The following is a 14423-nucleotide window of genomic DNA, read 5'->3' as shown; positions in this document are numbered from 1 at the left end:
ACCGCCGCGACCAGAGGGAGGGAAGGAGGGAGGGGAAATCGGAGGAGCAAAAGGCGGCGAGTGATCCAACAGAATGATTCGCGGGGCGGCGCTGTAAAAGAGGTGGCGCGGATCGGGAAGAGAGCGACGGGGGAGGAGCCCGGTGAGTCGAGTTTCAGTTTCAGGATGGGAGGAGGAGCACATGCGTGGGCTGGGAGCGTGCGCCCACTTGGGCTGGAACTCCACACGGCAGGCATAGGGATCGACGTGCGTACGCCCGGAGAGTGCGCAAGTTGGTGACGGCCTCGCGGGTATGTACTCCACGTTTTACCCCTTCGGGCGCTTTGCTTGGAACGGCACCAACAGCCGTCCGGGCGGTATGATTGTGCTCGGCGGAGGAGATCACGGTATGCCTGAAATGAGATGGGAAGTGGGGGCGAGATCTACCACTACTAGTACAGTACTGTCTTGATGGATGGTTGACGTCGATTTTGAAGCTACCAGCGTTTGGAGACCATCGAGTTCAGATGACACTAGTACCAAAAACCAGGGAAAATGTTTTGCTAGCAGACACCTGCCCTGGTGGCCAAATTGCGAGGTACTGACGGGTGGGCCCGGATGTAATGAGACCAGACCACGCGGGGTGCGATCGCAGCAGCCCGCAGGGATCGGGTGGCCTACGCGAATCGAATCAGGCCGAGCCACCGGAGCTGGGGCCCTGTGTCAGGGGCTGAGAATGTGCCGACCACCTGATTGCTGCGAGAATCCGCCGGGGAGGGGCTGGCTCCCTCGTGCGGTCTGTCTGGGGACTGCAAGGGGGTTGGGGTTTTGCCTGGATCTGGATGCATCCATCGGCGCGTCCCTTTGCGCATTGGGATTTGTTGGGAGTTGGAGCCAGAGCCAGAGCCACACCTATGAATTGGACCAAGAAGATGGTTTAACTTTGGAATTTCACGTACAGTTGGATGTGTGGGGAATATTTTCTTGTCGGCTTATGTCTCTACTCCACTGTAAAAATGGATTCGCTGTAAGAGCACACGGTATTTTTCTTAGGCAATCAGAGGGCACATAGTGAGAAATAAGCCCATGCAAATCACGGCCCAGTAGGCCAGTACCGACCACAGCCAGCTTCAACCATTTTACATCTCGAGAAAAAAGATATAGCTTCAACCTTTTATACGGCAAGACGAGGCTTCTCGCCTTTGCTACGTTTTTCCGTCCTGAGATAGGTGCATAATAAAATACCCCACAAAAGAACCAATTGAAAGGAAAGTGTTACTTGCATACACTATGAGAAACGGGAGAAAGAAAAAAAAATCAGTATAGATAGTAGTAGTCTTATGTTTTTTTTCAAGTATTTAGTAATGAAAATTTGCAAGAGAGCACATAGGCATAATAAAAAGGGTAAAGAGACACTAATTTATTTCACACGCAAGAGGTATGGAATAAACAGTTCATGCAAAAAAAAACAATATATAGACCACATTATCAACATTTCCTTTATTGTTATTTCAACCAGCTCTTTACAGTAACGAAGTATGATGTCCGAACAATAATATCACAAGATTAGGTACATCGGTAAACAAAGGGGCAGTTGTAGAGGGGCTCCCGTTTGTACGGAACAAGATTCTTCTCAATTCTGAGCAGCACCAATTGAAGTTGTAACAATCAATTCCCTCTACCAGTCCTTTTGGAAAGAAGAAATAATAGGCTATGCACAGAGACTACCGTATCAGGACTCAGGAGCTGCAGCTACCTACAACACAGCACACCGTGAACTTGCATAGGCAACAAAAATGGCCAGCGTTGCAGAAGGTTACCAGTAATTTCTGTGACAGCCAGCCGCTTCCTTGTTTCACGTGTTATGGTTTGAAATATATCAATCCTTCACATGGTTAAATCGTCAATTCTTCACTGCCCAGCGGCGGCCCCTTATCTTGTAGCCATCAGGCGTCTTATCACCACCTCCCCAACTATCCGCGGTAGCAACTGTGCTGACAACTCTACGTTGCTTTTTGCCCTTCAAGACCCCGCTGTCACTTGTGCTCCCGCTTAATAGCGGATCATCGATGCCACGAACCGGTCTCTCTGGCGATGCTGCACTCACCCAGTTGTCATCCTGGGTGTTCTTATACTTGTCTTTCTTTTTCAGCAGTTTATCAAACCGCTTCTCCACCGGTCGCACTGCTTGGTTAACAGTGAACTTAAAATCCTGGATCACCTGAAAGTGGGTGGAAGAAAAATAAAACAGAAGCATGAGAACAGAGAACCATACTGTGAGCACATGCTAACCACTTATTTGTAATTCATAACTAATCTGAGACATGATAAAATGAAGTGTATTGTCTGTAAAGATTTGTCAATAGGAGTCTAGAACTCACATATTCCCCACTGCCAACCACAAAGTCGCGAACACTCTCTTTTATGTTTGTTGCACTTCTCTCATCCGGTTCGAACTGTGGAAGCTTCATTTTGCTCGGCCGGTTACTCTCCTTGACTTCTTCAGGATCTATAGGGTCAGAGGATGCGTAATCTCCAAGGACTGAAATGTTTCCAGGTGACTGGTTAACTAAGAGCTCATAGGGTTTAGCAGGGAACACATAGAGGTGAACAGCTGACGCAATGCCCATCTGTGCTGGAAGAAGACACGATGCTATCAGATATTACAGGTAATCACAGAAACATGATGGAGTATTTCTTAAAACCAAAGCTAAGGAAACTCAAGGCCAACTTGGAAAGATAAATACCTCTATGCAGATAATAAAATCTTGAATACTTGATTTTAACTGCAAGCTCTGGGCTAAAGGACTTCTAAGCAGGCCCAAAGAATACATTATTGCAATCACCACCCCTTGCCACCAAGTCAAGAATACTATTGACTTGAACGAAAGAAACTTAGCCAGAGGTTTTATATGTGCCAATTCGTCCTTGGTAGCTGTGTACCATTCTACTAAACAGTATAGGGCCCAAAATTGACTGAAATTCAGGATTGCAGCAAAATAAGGGTATCTGCATCAAAAAGATATGTAAGAGCTATATAAGATAAATGAAGCAACATATAAGCATACCGAAAAGCAATTAATTAATTCAGCAATCTCAGCTTAGGCTTCAAGGGAAAGAGCAAGATCTGGATAGATTTTCTGATGATTGGAGAGCAAAAATGGAACATGTTCTAATCTGTTTAATTCATCGTAATAAAATGACATGAAAAAGCTACATTTCATATTCTATCTACACATTGAACTCTTCTGCATAAACAACTCAAAGTGTGGACAGTGCCTATTCCCCTGTGAGATTACACAAGCAAAAAAGAGAGAATTATCTTACCCACATCGTAAATTGAATTCACCTTCACAATATACACCAAAAGCTTCTAGAAAAAGAGATAAGCTAGCTGTGAGTGTCTTTATAATCACCTACATAAGCAAAACACTTCAACTAAGTTATTCTAAACATTTCAGAATTAACAAATTGCAATATGGGGCAGTGGACATACATATTGGAAGATTCCAAATTTGATAATCTGGTAAAATCGCGTTCCCATTCGCCAGGGTTTCAAAATATAATTCACGGGAAAATGATGGTGTATAATTCCTTTCTCGGAAGCATGATGCAAAAGGGGTTGCCTAGAATCTGAGCCGCCTTCCCTCTTCAAAAAGGCTATCGTTTTTTCTTCCCCACCTACATATGAACACACACAGTAAAGAAAGAGAAATACAGAAAAGGGAATACACAACTTGCACCAAACGCTACATTGCCAAGTCACAACAGCAAACAGACGATACAAAATTTTGCAAGTGAAATCAAACAATAATGGTAGGGCACTCAAAAGCCAATAAGCCTGACTAAGGCCCTGTTTGGATTGAATGTAAATTTTGTGTGCTCCCGGTATTTAGTTACCGGGCCTTAACATCCAAAGTTTCAAACTATGACTCCTATGTAAATGCTACTTTTAAGTCTTGTAAGGCATTAACTCGTAAGTAGTTTAGCATATGGTGTAATCGATACATGTTTACATCATTTCCAGGGAATTGCTACTTACCGTAGCTATTGGAGCCAGAGCCGAAGCCAGACCCGATAGTGAATCGATGTGGCAGCTACTGGTCGGATCAACAATTAACATTTGACAATGTTCTCAATATTCAAACTCGTTTAAATTATGTAGTTAATTTTTAAAAAGTTTTTACACATCAATTCAATAATTGAAAATTTATGCATGTGAAAACAAGAAAGTAGTAACATTTGTTTCAGGAAAAGAGGAAGAGTAGTGCAATTGGACAGATTATCCTATTAAACACAAATATAAGTATCAAAGCAAAGGTAAATGCACACACCCATCATTAATAAGACGGATAGTCATGGATATGCACTGGGCTTGGCAGGCCATTGTAGGATCAAGTGAATTGCTGCAAAGATGCCTGATGCCAAAATACCAATGTTCTTTTTTATGGCATCAGGGGGCAGTTCCCGTGCTGCCGCTGTTTCTTCAAGCTCTTTGGCCATCGTGAATCAGAAGCAGATCCAAGAAAAGCACCGTTTCTTCAAGATCCCAGCAACCGTGAGGCCATGATACTCAGCAGATGTTGCGGGCTCTGCTGTTGCTACTTGCTAGGAGCCTAGGAGTACAACAATCTATGGTGCTCGCTGTTGCTGGGTGTTCAATCCCAGAAAGCTGACCAATAGTCACTACTGCCCATTGAAACAAATGCCTGATGCCAATCTACCAATGTTCTCGCTGTTGCTATGTTGTGATATTAGTCTGCTTCCCTAGGACCTTACCTCTCGCCAACTTTCCAAATTACCCCAAGTAAAGCAGTGTACAAGCGGAATCTACTCTGTAAGCAAAGCCGTCATGTTCAGTCATAACCATCTGGTTCACTGTTTTTTGCATAAACTGCTGGGTTAGAAAAAAAAATCCCAGTCCAACTTTGGTCTTTGGAGGAATGGAGCCGCTTGTACCTTTGACTCCATTTCACTCCAGGAAATTCCAGCCTGGTTTTATTAACTATAAATCTATAATAAGAATACATCGATTGAGAAACCCACCCCTTCTAGTTCTCACTTCTCAGATATACAAGGCACTGGTAAATGCAAGCAGCATCCATTCCACAGGGTTGCATTGTTCAAATGCATCGTTTATCCGACAGTAATTTTTTAAATGTAAAGTAAAGAAACAGCTTAGCATCAACACTTAAATGTAGAAAAGGGTAAACCTTTAATCATCCTCCAGCTCTATACTAAATGCAATTCCAGAACCAAAGCTGGCTGCGGCAAGGTAACAAAGTAGGGGTTATGCCAATGTCACTAGACAGAACTTACCTAAACATGCAGTGATATATCTTCCAAAGCAGTACATAGCTAATGCTTCGTAACCCTCGCGCAAGATGCCACAGTAAACAGTGATATTTGGATCTACCAAAGAAACATACTGTTCCAAAAGGAGAGCAAGATCATTAAACATATCACTGCAATTATTTAGCACATAAAGAAATCGCTTAGAGGTTTTACCGACTCAATTGCATAGCAAGGGACCATCAAAATAACACCCAGAACAAATTTCTGTTCCTGCGGAGGTAGAACAAATACAAATCAGTAAAAGTTGAAATTTCATGACAAGGTGCAGCAACAGAAAAGCACAAACCTCATGGTGGAAGACAACAATTGTTCGAAACCTGTGCACTATCACAAGCGCTCAAGATCAACCAACATCACCTTCCCTGCATCAGTGGGCACCTCCAGATGCACAAGGCACACGTCGCAATGGCAAATGCCTACAGAACCCGACTGACAAACCAAATTCCAGTACGAATCAGATCAAATTCTGAGAATCCTCACTTGATGGTTACTATCTGCAGAGCCGAAACAAGTTTGTTAGTTCTGAACCTGTCACTGATACCAATCAATCTATCGATTATCCGAAAACAACATAATCTCCGACAGCCCCAATCTGGAAAAAACGTACTACTGAGTTCGTTTCAATAGAACATGGACGCAAACAGCTACAGGTGAGAGCAACAAGGCCACCAAAGGCAGAACCTGGGGCAATGAAAGAGGGCGAAGCCAACCTACCCAAGTACCAACAATAACTAACGGCACCAAAAAGAGTACGCGATTCAGGCCGCTCAACTTCCTCGTCCTGGAAACAGCGGAAGGGGGTGGAGGGGAGCCTCTACGCGCGCGACGACGGGGCTAAGCCGGACGAATTCGACTCCACGGAGCAGCTTGCTTGCACAGAGGATTTGAACGAAAGCTGACCTAGCGAAGCACCCGGGCGGCGCCGGGATGGATCGATCGGGCGGCGGATCGAGGCGATTTGGGCGTCGCGGCGGGGCGGGGGACGCTCTGCGCGTGATTTCCCGCGGCGGAGGAGGTGGCGGGGGGAGTCGCGAGTCGTGACGGCGCCGGCGGTCTGTTCCCCCTGTCCTGTGGCCCGGCGTCTTCTTCAAGGCGCTGACGTGGCGGAGAAGAAGATTTAACCGGCTGTCTTAGAGAAAGGTCAATGGCGACCAGGCCAGGCCTGTTTTTGTTGTGTTGAAAGCAAATCGGTCGGGCCTGGTACTTTCACGTTTATTTAATTTTGGGCGCAAACCACTAGAGGCCCATGAGCGATATACTACTAGTAGTGCAGCCCACTTAGGCTGGAATCCTCGACTCATCATAAAAAAAAACACTTAAGCACGTTCATGCCTCAGTTACTATTAGGCGCCTTAAGCACCATTTATAGGCTATTCTGTTAACTGGTGCACACCCCCTACAGCAGCACTATGTACAAAACGGGCAGAAAATGAGCAGGCCCATGTAATATTTTTCCGTCAGTTTTGTAGGTTCCGCTGGTTTTTCGGGCGGCTTTTATTTCTGTTTTCCAGCACGGGGTTTTTAGATGGTTTTTGTTTGGCTTTCACTCATTTTATTCCCCTGTAAACGGGCGCACACCCCCGTGCCACGCTGGGTCGGCCCGTTTTCCTTGTTTTTCTGTTAAAAAACAAAAGGGTGTGTGTAGAAGGAGTTCGAAGAGGAGCGCAATAACCAGTAGGACAACGAAACACTTGTACCTACATACTTCTTTTTCTTCTTTTGTTCTTTCTCTAGGTTGCGAGAGCCCCGGTTTTAGGAAGCTTAACTGGTTTTCTTTGGTTCACTTGTTAGTTTCCAGATGGCTCTTATTAGGTTTTCTTGTTTCTTTTTTTAAATGAGCAAACTTTTTTCAAATTTGTGAATTTTTATAAAAATTGATGAACTTTTTTCCAAAGTCCATGAACTTCTTTCAAAATAGATGATTTTTAAAAAAAATTGTTAACTTTTTTTCAAAATCAGATGATTTTTTTTTCAATTTTGTAATTTTTTTTACCAAATTCGATGAAAAATTTGGATTTTTGAACTCTTCTTAAAAAAATAATCAAGAGAAAATCAAATTTGATGAACTTTTTCCAAATTTGTGGAAAAAACTTCAAATTCAGTGACTTTTTTTTCAAATTCAATGATTTTTTTTAATCGATTAACTTTTTTTCGATTTTAGTATTTTTCAAATCTATGAACGTTTTTGAACTCACAAACTTTTCCTTTTTTCTTTTTTTTATGTTTTTTTTTGTTTTTACCATTTTTTCAAAAGACAACAGTTAACCGGTCAACTATCGACCAATCAACCGTCAAACGAAAGCGACGAAGGTGTTCGCTGTCGAGCAATTTAGTTCTGCCTCGTGATGGGCCGGCCTATATAGGAGCAGTCGCGTGGGCGCCATAAATAGGATGTCCCGTCTCTCAGGCAGTTCATGAGACACGAAGGAAGCGAAATCACTATTTAAGGAGTACTTTTTGCAAAGATCACTTCCACATCCCCGAATTGCGACAAGTGGCGCATTGCATGGCACTTGTCGCAACCTGGGAGTTTTCCCTTTTCTCTAGATTTTTTTAATTATAAAACATTTTATCTCTTAAACTATGCGTCCAAATCTTGAAGCGTTTCCACCATTGGATTCATCTCCTCCATATTTTGAAAATTAGATCTCATGTTGATAGGTTTTGAGAAACCTTTTTTCACAAAAAAATGGAGGAAATTACCGAACCGGGAGCACGTTTTTTTTCCCAAACCCGTGCCTCCACTAGAAGTAAATTTGTGTCTCTTGTGAAAGAAAAAACACGTTTTTTTTGTGCCTCTCGCCGACGCAAATCCGTGCTTCTCGCGGGAAAAAAATGAAAACATATTTTTTGTACTTTTGCAAGAGGCACAACCATGTCTCTTGCGGAAGAAAAAAATAAAATACATTTTTTCCCTTTTTCAAGAGGGCTTCACTAGAAGTAAATCCGTGCCTCTCGTGGAAAGAAAAAAAAACATTTTTTCCCTTTTGCGAGAGGGATGACTATGCTTCTCGACGTTCTCGCGGAAGCAAATCCATGCCTCTCGTGGAAGAGAAAAAACATGATTCTTTCCTTTTCCGAAAAACACGGTTGTCTCTCTCGCGGTAGCAAATCCATGCCTCCACCAGAAGTAAATCCTTGCCTCTTGTGCAAGGAAAGAAACATTTTCCTCCTTTTGCGAGAGGCGAGAAGTTTATATGTGCCTCCCGCGGAAGTAAAAAAATGAAAACACATTTTTTATGGAGATTGTTTTTCCAAAAAATTTGGCCCAAAACCTAAGAAAACCCTGGGGAAAAACAAAAAGTTCATCCGAAATCCCAAAACGCGTACAAAAAAAATCCGAAGAGAGACCCAGGGCGCGATACGTGGTGGCTGATGAGAGGCCGCCAAGTGGCACTCACCCAGCCCTCTCAAAATGACCCTTGCGGGGGCTCCCGAAGGAGTACTCGTTCATTAGTTGCGCTCGGAAGGAAGGGTGTTTTAGTTGGGCTTTCTGTAGTATAGGGCCCAAATGCACCACAAACCTTCAAAATTTCCACCTAAGTAACAGCCCCTAGGACATTGGCCCAGTTTCGCGAGCTGAATTTAAATAAACAGCCAAGAATGATCCAAACGGCAATCTAACGGCCGAAATCTCTAATGGCGTGAGAGGGCTGGGACGTGGGAATCACTTTAGTTTTACTGTCCTAAAATTTTTGGACTGTTGACAGACATCAATTAGAATTGGTTATGTACCCTTAACATAGAACAGTTTTCTTGAAGTATTCTAATTTCTAACATTGTCCTGCCATGGGCTTCATATCAGGTCCTGCTCATAAAAGAGACATTCATGTTTCCTCAAGATTGGGAATAGGTGGAAAACCAGGAACATTAACTTACATTGCCGGGGTGTACAAGATGGCAGGAAAATAGGACATACAAATGGAACTTAGCATTTTTTTTTCTGTCCAATTCGAGTAGCCATTGCAATGATGTATATACAGCTCACATGATGTTCTTTGCGTCACACACGGTTTCTGGCACTTGTGTGCTGATGGGTGATGAAAGGCCATATCTATACTAGTGTGTACTTGGTGGCACTCTGTGTTGATACTCCAAATCAGTCTTTCACTGTGAATTAGTTATGCTACTTCCCGGTTTTCTGTTGTGATCTCAACTCATATTACACGAATTTTCAGTGTTATGCACTTGTCCAGAATCGGTTACGCCATTGTTAAATTGAGTATTTCTGGTTGTTCTCCATGTTTCTTTCTGCCATGCATAGACGGCGTCCTTAGCCTGCTGGACAAGAGTCGACTAAGTGAGAGCATAGATTAGTTGAAGGAATGAGGATGATGATGTGGATTATTCTAACTTGAATAGCCCATAAATACTAGTAACAGCCACAATTATTCTATTTTAGTGCCCTCAAGTAACTGATGGATTTAACCACCGAAATCCCATCAATCCATTCGTTTGGTCACATTCAAACTTAATTAAGTAGAGGTGTGTCTGATCAAGATTCCGCTTCTCAGCTACAAAAACATGGCGTGGTAGTATGAAATTATGGCGACCCCCTTTGTTTCAGCTCCTCTTTGAAATGTCGTTGGGACATGAGTTTTTGAAAACCAATGACTAGAAAATTCTAGGATGACTAAAAACATAATCTATTAACATAATGTCATGAATTTAACCCGTCCCACCAAGTACCAAAGCACATTTTGACATAGTAGGCAGTCTATTACGGTTCCATTTAGGATCACAAACCTTAGTTTCTTTACATGTTTTTTACCCCTCTTGGCCACAAATGTAGGTAGCTTAGCTATAACATATATATTTGGGATGAAAACACCAATGTAGAAAAAAAGAACTACAAACATAATCAACAACAAATTGTGAACGAAACCATTGTATTTCATGAATCCAACAATTCAAACAGCAACTGAAACATCGACAGATAGAGAGATAGGTTTGTTGCTTCATTTCATGCAGGCAAATGCTCTTTACAAGGTTCCATGGCACTCTTTAACGAAGGCTAAATCATTATTAGCCGGAGCGCAACTTAACAACTGAGTACTCGGAGCGTCGTCCACAAACGATCATACTAAGGTTATTACATCGCCACAAGCATGTTGCAAACCTGCTGCACTTCTGTGCAACATCAGCAAGATGTTTCTGCATGTTCTCAGACGGATACTTAAAATCTATCAAGAAGGATAGATTGCTCTAGATTGTACCGGAAGTTTCATCCCCCCAGCAAGAAGTGCGCAGGCTCCACTTTCGTCACACAACCAAACTTGAATGTACTGTATTTCCTGTGAACGCCTGTAAGCTTGCCCCCTGCTGCCTTCTGGTGGAATTGTACCATCATTTTGGAGCACTCACTGTATTAAAAAACAAGCCAACAAAGGAGCAGATAAGTCAGCATACATTCCTCCTAATGGCGCACATGTTTCTAGATACAGTTAGTCATGACAGAAGGCAAGCTTACATGAGCTGATCTCTAGTGTATCTGCTATGTGTCTCGCAGATCTTTGTCCACTGCCAGCAGCGATTGATAGCACACTGTGCAGTGTAAACTGCAGCGGCAGCAAGCAGCGAAGGGCAGTACTTGAGCATTTGGTATTCAACCAGGCAGAGCTCAAGCATGAAGAAAGAAACTAGCTGCAGCTGTGATTCACAACATGCATATGGCATTGTGTCAGCCGCAAATACAAAATGTTATTTCTGTAAATTTTTCTGTTTAAGTACGGAAGCACTAAGCAGAATTCAGAAGGTTACGATACTTAACCTGCTTGTCAGAATCAGCTGCCTTCAGGAACCTTCTCATAAAAACATATGGCGTTGGTACAGACATGTTGTACTCCAGAGTGTTTAGGACCGACTTTTCCTGCTCAAACACAGAAGATTCACCCCTATTAGTACGGAACAGATAATAGCCAATTGGCTACTCTAAAATACAGTAGAAGCTGAAGAAAACATTCAGAAAACATCTGCGGTTGGATAGCATGAAGGAATTTTGGATAGGTACACAAGGACTAGAAGCAACGAGCATGATGAGCATACTGTATTGAATGATTTTACCATTTCAAGAATCTGTCCTTTAGTGTAAGCCCGGTCAGAAATGAGCACTAAATCTTCAACAACTGGAACTGAGACTTCCTCATATTTACAAGCAAGAAGCATAGCTGTCACTCCAACTAACTGCAACTTCTTCCTTGGCACCACTTGTTTTTCCAAGTATCTGTCTATTATGTTCACGGTAAGAAAGAGTGTCTCATCCATCAACTCAAACTTGTAATGAACCTATCAAGTGACAAAAAATATATAATGAGTCCCAAAACACAGTTGTTCGAATGGGAACAAATCTATAGGATAGAGAAGGCTCAGGGTTTGCAGGCTTTTCTACCTCAATGAGCCAATCTATCAGAATAGCTCTCATCTTTTCATTTATGTCTTCTTGACTGGACATGTAATCAGGACGCACACAGCTCATTTTCTGCATAAAACCATAATGATATTAGGAAATACTGAAAAGTTAAGGAGGCCAAAACCTTCAGGGTACACAGAACAGGAAAAAGAGTATTCTAGCACTTGCTTTTCAGTCATGCCAATGGGCACAAATTTATCATGATCGTATACTGGTTTTAGGTAATACTGAGAAGTCAAGGAGGCCAAAACCTTCAGGGCACACACAACAGGAGAGAGAGTATTCTAGCACTTGCTTTTCAGTCATGCCAATGAGAACAAATTGCTATCAGCCATCATAAACCAAACTGTTTTCCATGTTGATCATGGCTTGCATCAAGAATATCACAGTTTACTACTCCCTCTGTCCCAAAATAAGTGTCTCAACTTTGTACTACAACTTTGTACTAATGAGAAGTTAAGGAGGCCAAAACCTTCAAGGCACACACAATAGGAGAGAGAGAGTATTCTAGCACTTGCTTTTCAGTCATGCCAATGAGAACAAATTGCTATCAGCTGTCATAAACCAAACTGTTTTCCATGTTGATCATGGCTTGCATCAAGAATATCACAGTTTACTACTCCCTCCGTCCCAAAATAAGTGTCTCAACTTTGTACTGACTTTAGTACAAAGTTTGTACTAAGGTCAAGACACTTATTTTGGGACGGATGGAGTATGAGTGTATGTGGTTGATTTCAGTGGTTCAAAGGTAGTATTTGATCTAAGGCATGGTAATAAGAAAGCAAAATTGTTGTCACACACAATTGCATTAGTTGTGACCCAAGCTGGACCTTCCAGAATCATAACAAAAACCTATCTTTGGACCAACTACTCTGATTTTCACTCAAAATCTACGAGCCTCAAAACTTTCATTGCCCCGTTGTCCCTTACTGTCATACCGGTCACTCGAACCAAAAAATTCAAAGGTTTATATTCACATTAGTTGCTCACGGCACTTAGAATACCAATCCTTTTATTTTAAGACAGGCATCTTTTTGTTAATGCATTTCATTAAATCATACTTCCTCCGTCTGGAATTAGTTGTCGCTCAAATGGATGTATCTAGCACTGCGATTGAGCGTCAACTGATTCCGGGCGGAGGGAGTACTACAATAAAAATATTGTATAATGTGTACTGATTACAAGATTCTGGTCAAATTCATTAATTTTCTTTGCATGCGCCTACCTTTAATCATTAAAGCGTAATGAATCCGGCATTTCTTTTGTTTTATTCCACAAAAAGATTATACAGATCACTTCATTTTCTCTGTAGAACTTGTAAATCTCTTCGGCATACTACAATTAAATTATTGTTTAATGTGTACTGATTACAGGATCTTGGTCAAATTCATTTATTTTGTTTGCATGGGCCTACCTTAATTCATTCAAGCATAATGTCAGTCATAGAAAATGCATCATTTCTTTTGTTTTGTTTTGTTTTCACAAAATGAAGATACACATTATGTGACACTGATGGGCAAAAGATCACCTCATTTTCTCTGTAGAACCTGTAAATCTCTTCGACGTACTCAGTTGCGGCCAGCGGATTCCCGGAGTCGACGCTGTCGATGTCCATGAGGGATACATCATCCACAATATCCTCCTGTTCTTCCTCATCCTGCAGTACCAAACACAGCAGTGAGCATGAGCCACCCCCTACTGATAAACTAAACAGTGCTAATCATCAGAAAGCATATGTATACCATGTCAGTATCGTCCTCGGCCGACTCGATCTCTTCATCAGTGTCATCGGGGATGGGCTCATCCTGGGGATCAACTCCGGGTTTTGCCGCATCAGCTGCGGTGGCCGGATGGACAAGTTGTTCTTTGTTCTCCAATAAGAGGGCGACTTTCCTGAATTAGCAGAGTGGCGTCAGATCAAGGCCCCAAAAGTGAGAGCACAAGAAGAGGGAGCGTCCTAACCTCGTCATAGGACGATGGCTCACCAATGCTGGCTTCTTCTCATCCCTCCCACTCTTCCTGAAAAGAAAAGAAAGGCAGGACGCGCCGGGATTACATCTCGATCCAAGAAACATGGGAGAGAACGAAAAAAGAACATTTTTTTAACAGATCGGGCGAGGAGATTACTCTAGCATCGGCTTCTTGGCGATGGCGCGGGGGTACGGGTGAGCCCCCGCGAGGTTGTTGAGTTCCTTGAGCGGCCTCCGATTCCCCATCTCTGCACCGATCACAAGGACAGATCAAGAGATCAGAAAAAAGGGGGGATCGTGACGGCGCAGGCGTATATCTGAACCAAGGACCCGAACCTCGGACGCTGGGCACGGGCTTGCCCACCACCGGCCTCCGGTTCTCCCCGGCCCTCTCCATCGCCGTCGCCGCCGGGCACCTGAACAAAGAGAGAGACCACGCGGCGGCGTCAGGATCCAGGAACGGAAGGCGCGATTCAGACGCGGCCGCGAATCGGGACGGCACGGCACGCACCACGGGGAACGGGAGCGGCAGGCGGCGGCTTCCTTCCTCGTCCGATCCGGGGCTACGAAGGCAGCAGCACGCCCATGCAGAACGGGGACGGACGCGAAGAGGGAGCGGCGGCGGCGGCGGCGGCGTTAAAAACAGGAGGAGGAGCGGGTACGAACAATGGCAACGTCCCTCACTCTCTCTGACCGACCGCGTGGGGATT

At 43.3% G+C, this 14423-nt stretch overlaps 2 protein-coding genes across 3 annotated transcripts; both read right to left on the bottom strand.

Annotated features, from left to right (window-relative positions):
- Nucleotides 1-1453: 1453 nt before the first annotated feature.
- Nucleotides 1454-6430, bottom strand: LOC119356072 (protein LAZ1-like). Of its 2 annotated transcripts, XM_037622972.1 has the most exons (9): nt 6235-6430; nt 5621-5828; nt 5488-5544; nt 5299-5407; nt 3476-3660; nt 3307-3395; nt 2727-2988; nt 2361-2609; nt 1454-2200 (listed from the first exon to the last, which is right to left on the bottom strand). In XM_037622972.1, the coding sequence occupies exons 3-9, from the start codon at nt 5512-5514 to the stop codon at nt 1883-1885; spliced, it is 1239 nt and encodes a 412-aa protein (XP_037478869.1). In that variant the 5' UTR covers nt 5515-5544; nt 5621-5828; nt 6235-6430; the 3' UTR covers nt 1454-1882. The 2 variants fall into 2 exon arrangements, with proteins under 2 accessions (XP_037478869.1, XP_037478870.1); XM_037622973.1 differs by lacking the exons at nt 5488-5544; nt 5621-5828; nt 6235-6430 and adding an exon at nt 4314-4814.
- A 3839-nt stretch (nt 6431-10269) lies between these two features.
- Nucleotides 10270-14417, bottom strand: LOC119356071 (cyclin-B2-1-like). Its single transcript, XM_037622971.1, has 11 exons — nt 14225-14417; nt 14050-14129; nt 13871-13961; nt 13706-13762; nt 13486-13636; nt 13272-13400; nt 11723-11812; nt 11398-11619; nt 11105-11203; nt 10805-10983; nt 10270-10697 (listed from the first exon to the last, which is right to left on the bottom strand). Exons 2-11 carry the CDS (start codon nt 14108-14110, stop codon nt 10559-10561), a joined length of 1218 nt encoding a protein of 405 aa, XP_037478868.1. The 5' UTR covers nt 14111-14129; nt 14225-14417; the 3' UTR covers nt 10270-10558.
- Between the last annotated feature and the right edge of the window lie 6 nt (nt 14418-14423).

The sequence above is a fragment of the Triticum dicoccoides genome, chromosome 2A (assembly GCF_002162155.2).
Source record: "Triticum dicoccoides isolate Atlit2015 ecotype Zavitan chromosome 2A, WEW_v2.0, whole genome shotgun sequence".
NCBI lineage: Eukaryota > Viridiplantae > Streptophyta > Magnoliopsida > Poales > Poaceae > Triticum > Triticum dicoccoides.
This window is presented reverse-complemented; position numbering and strand designations above follow the sequence as displayed.

Coding starts and splice junctions, on each gene's coding strand:
- LOC119356072 (XM_037622972.1), bottom strand. CDS start 5,514: ATGGTCCCTTGCTATGCAATTGAGTCG. Junction 2,989..3,306: donor GAATTCAATTTACGATGTGG/GTAAGATAATTC, acceptor TTTTTGATGCAG/ATACCCTTATTTTGCTGCAA. Junction 2,201..2,360: donor TGGTTGGCAGTGGGGAATAT/GTGAGTTCTAGA, acceptor ACCCACTTTCAG/GTGATCCAGGATTTTAAGTT.
- LOC119356071 (XM_037622971.1), bottom strand. CDS start 14,110: ATGGAGAGGGCCGGGGAGAACCGGAGGCCGGTGGTGGGCAAGCCCGTG. Junction 11,813..13,271: donor GGTTCTACAGAGAAAATGAG/GTGATCTTTTGC, acceptor GGTTTTATGCAG/AAAATGAGCTGTGTGCGTCC. Junction 10,984..11,104: donor CAGCTGATTCTGACAAGCAG/GTTAAGTATCGT, acceptor TGTGAATCACAG/CTGCAGCTAGTTTCTTTCTT.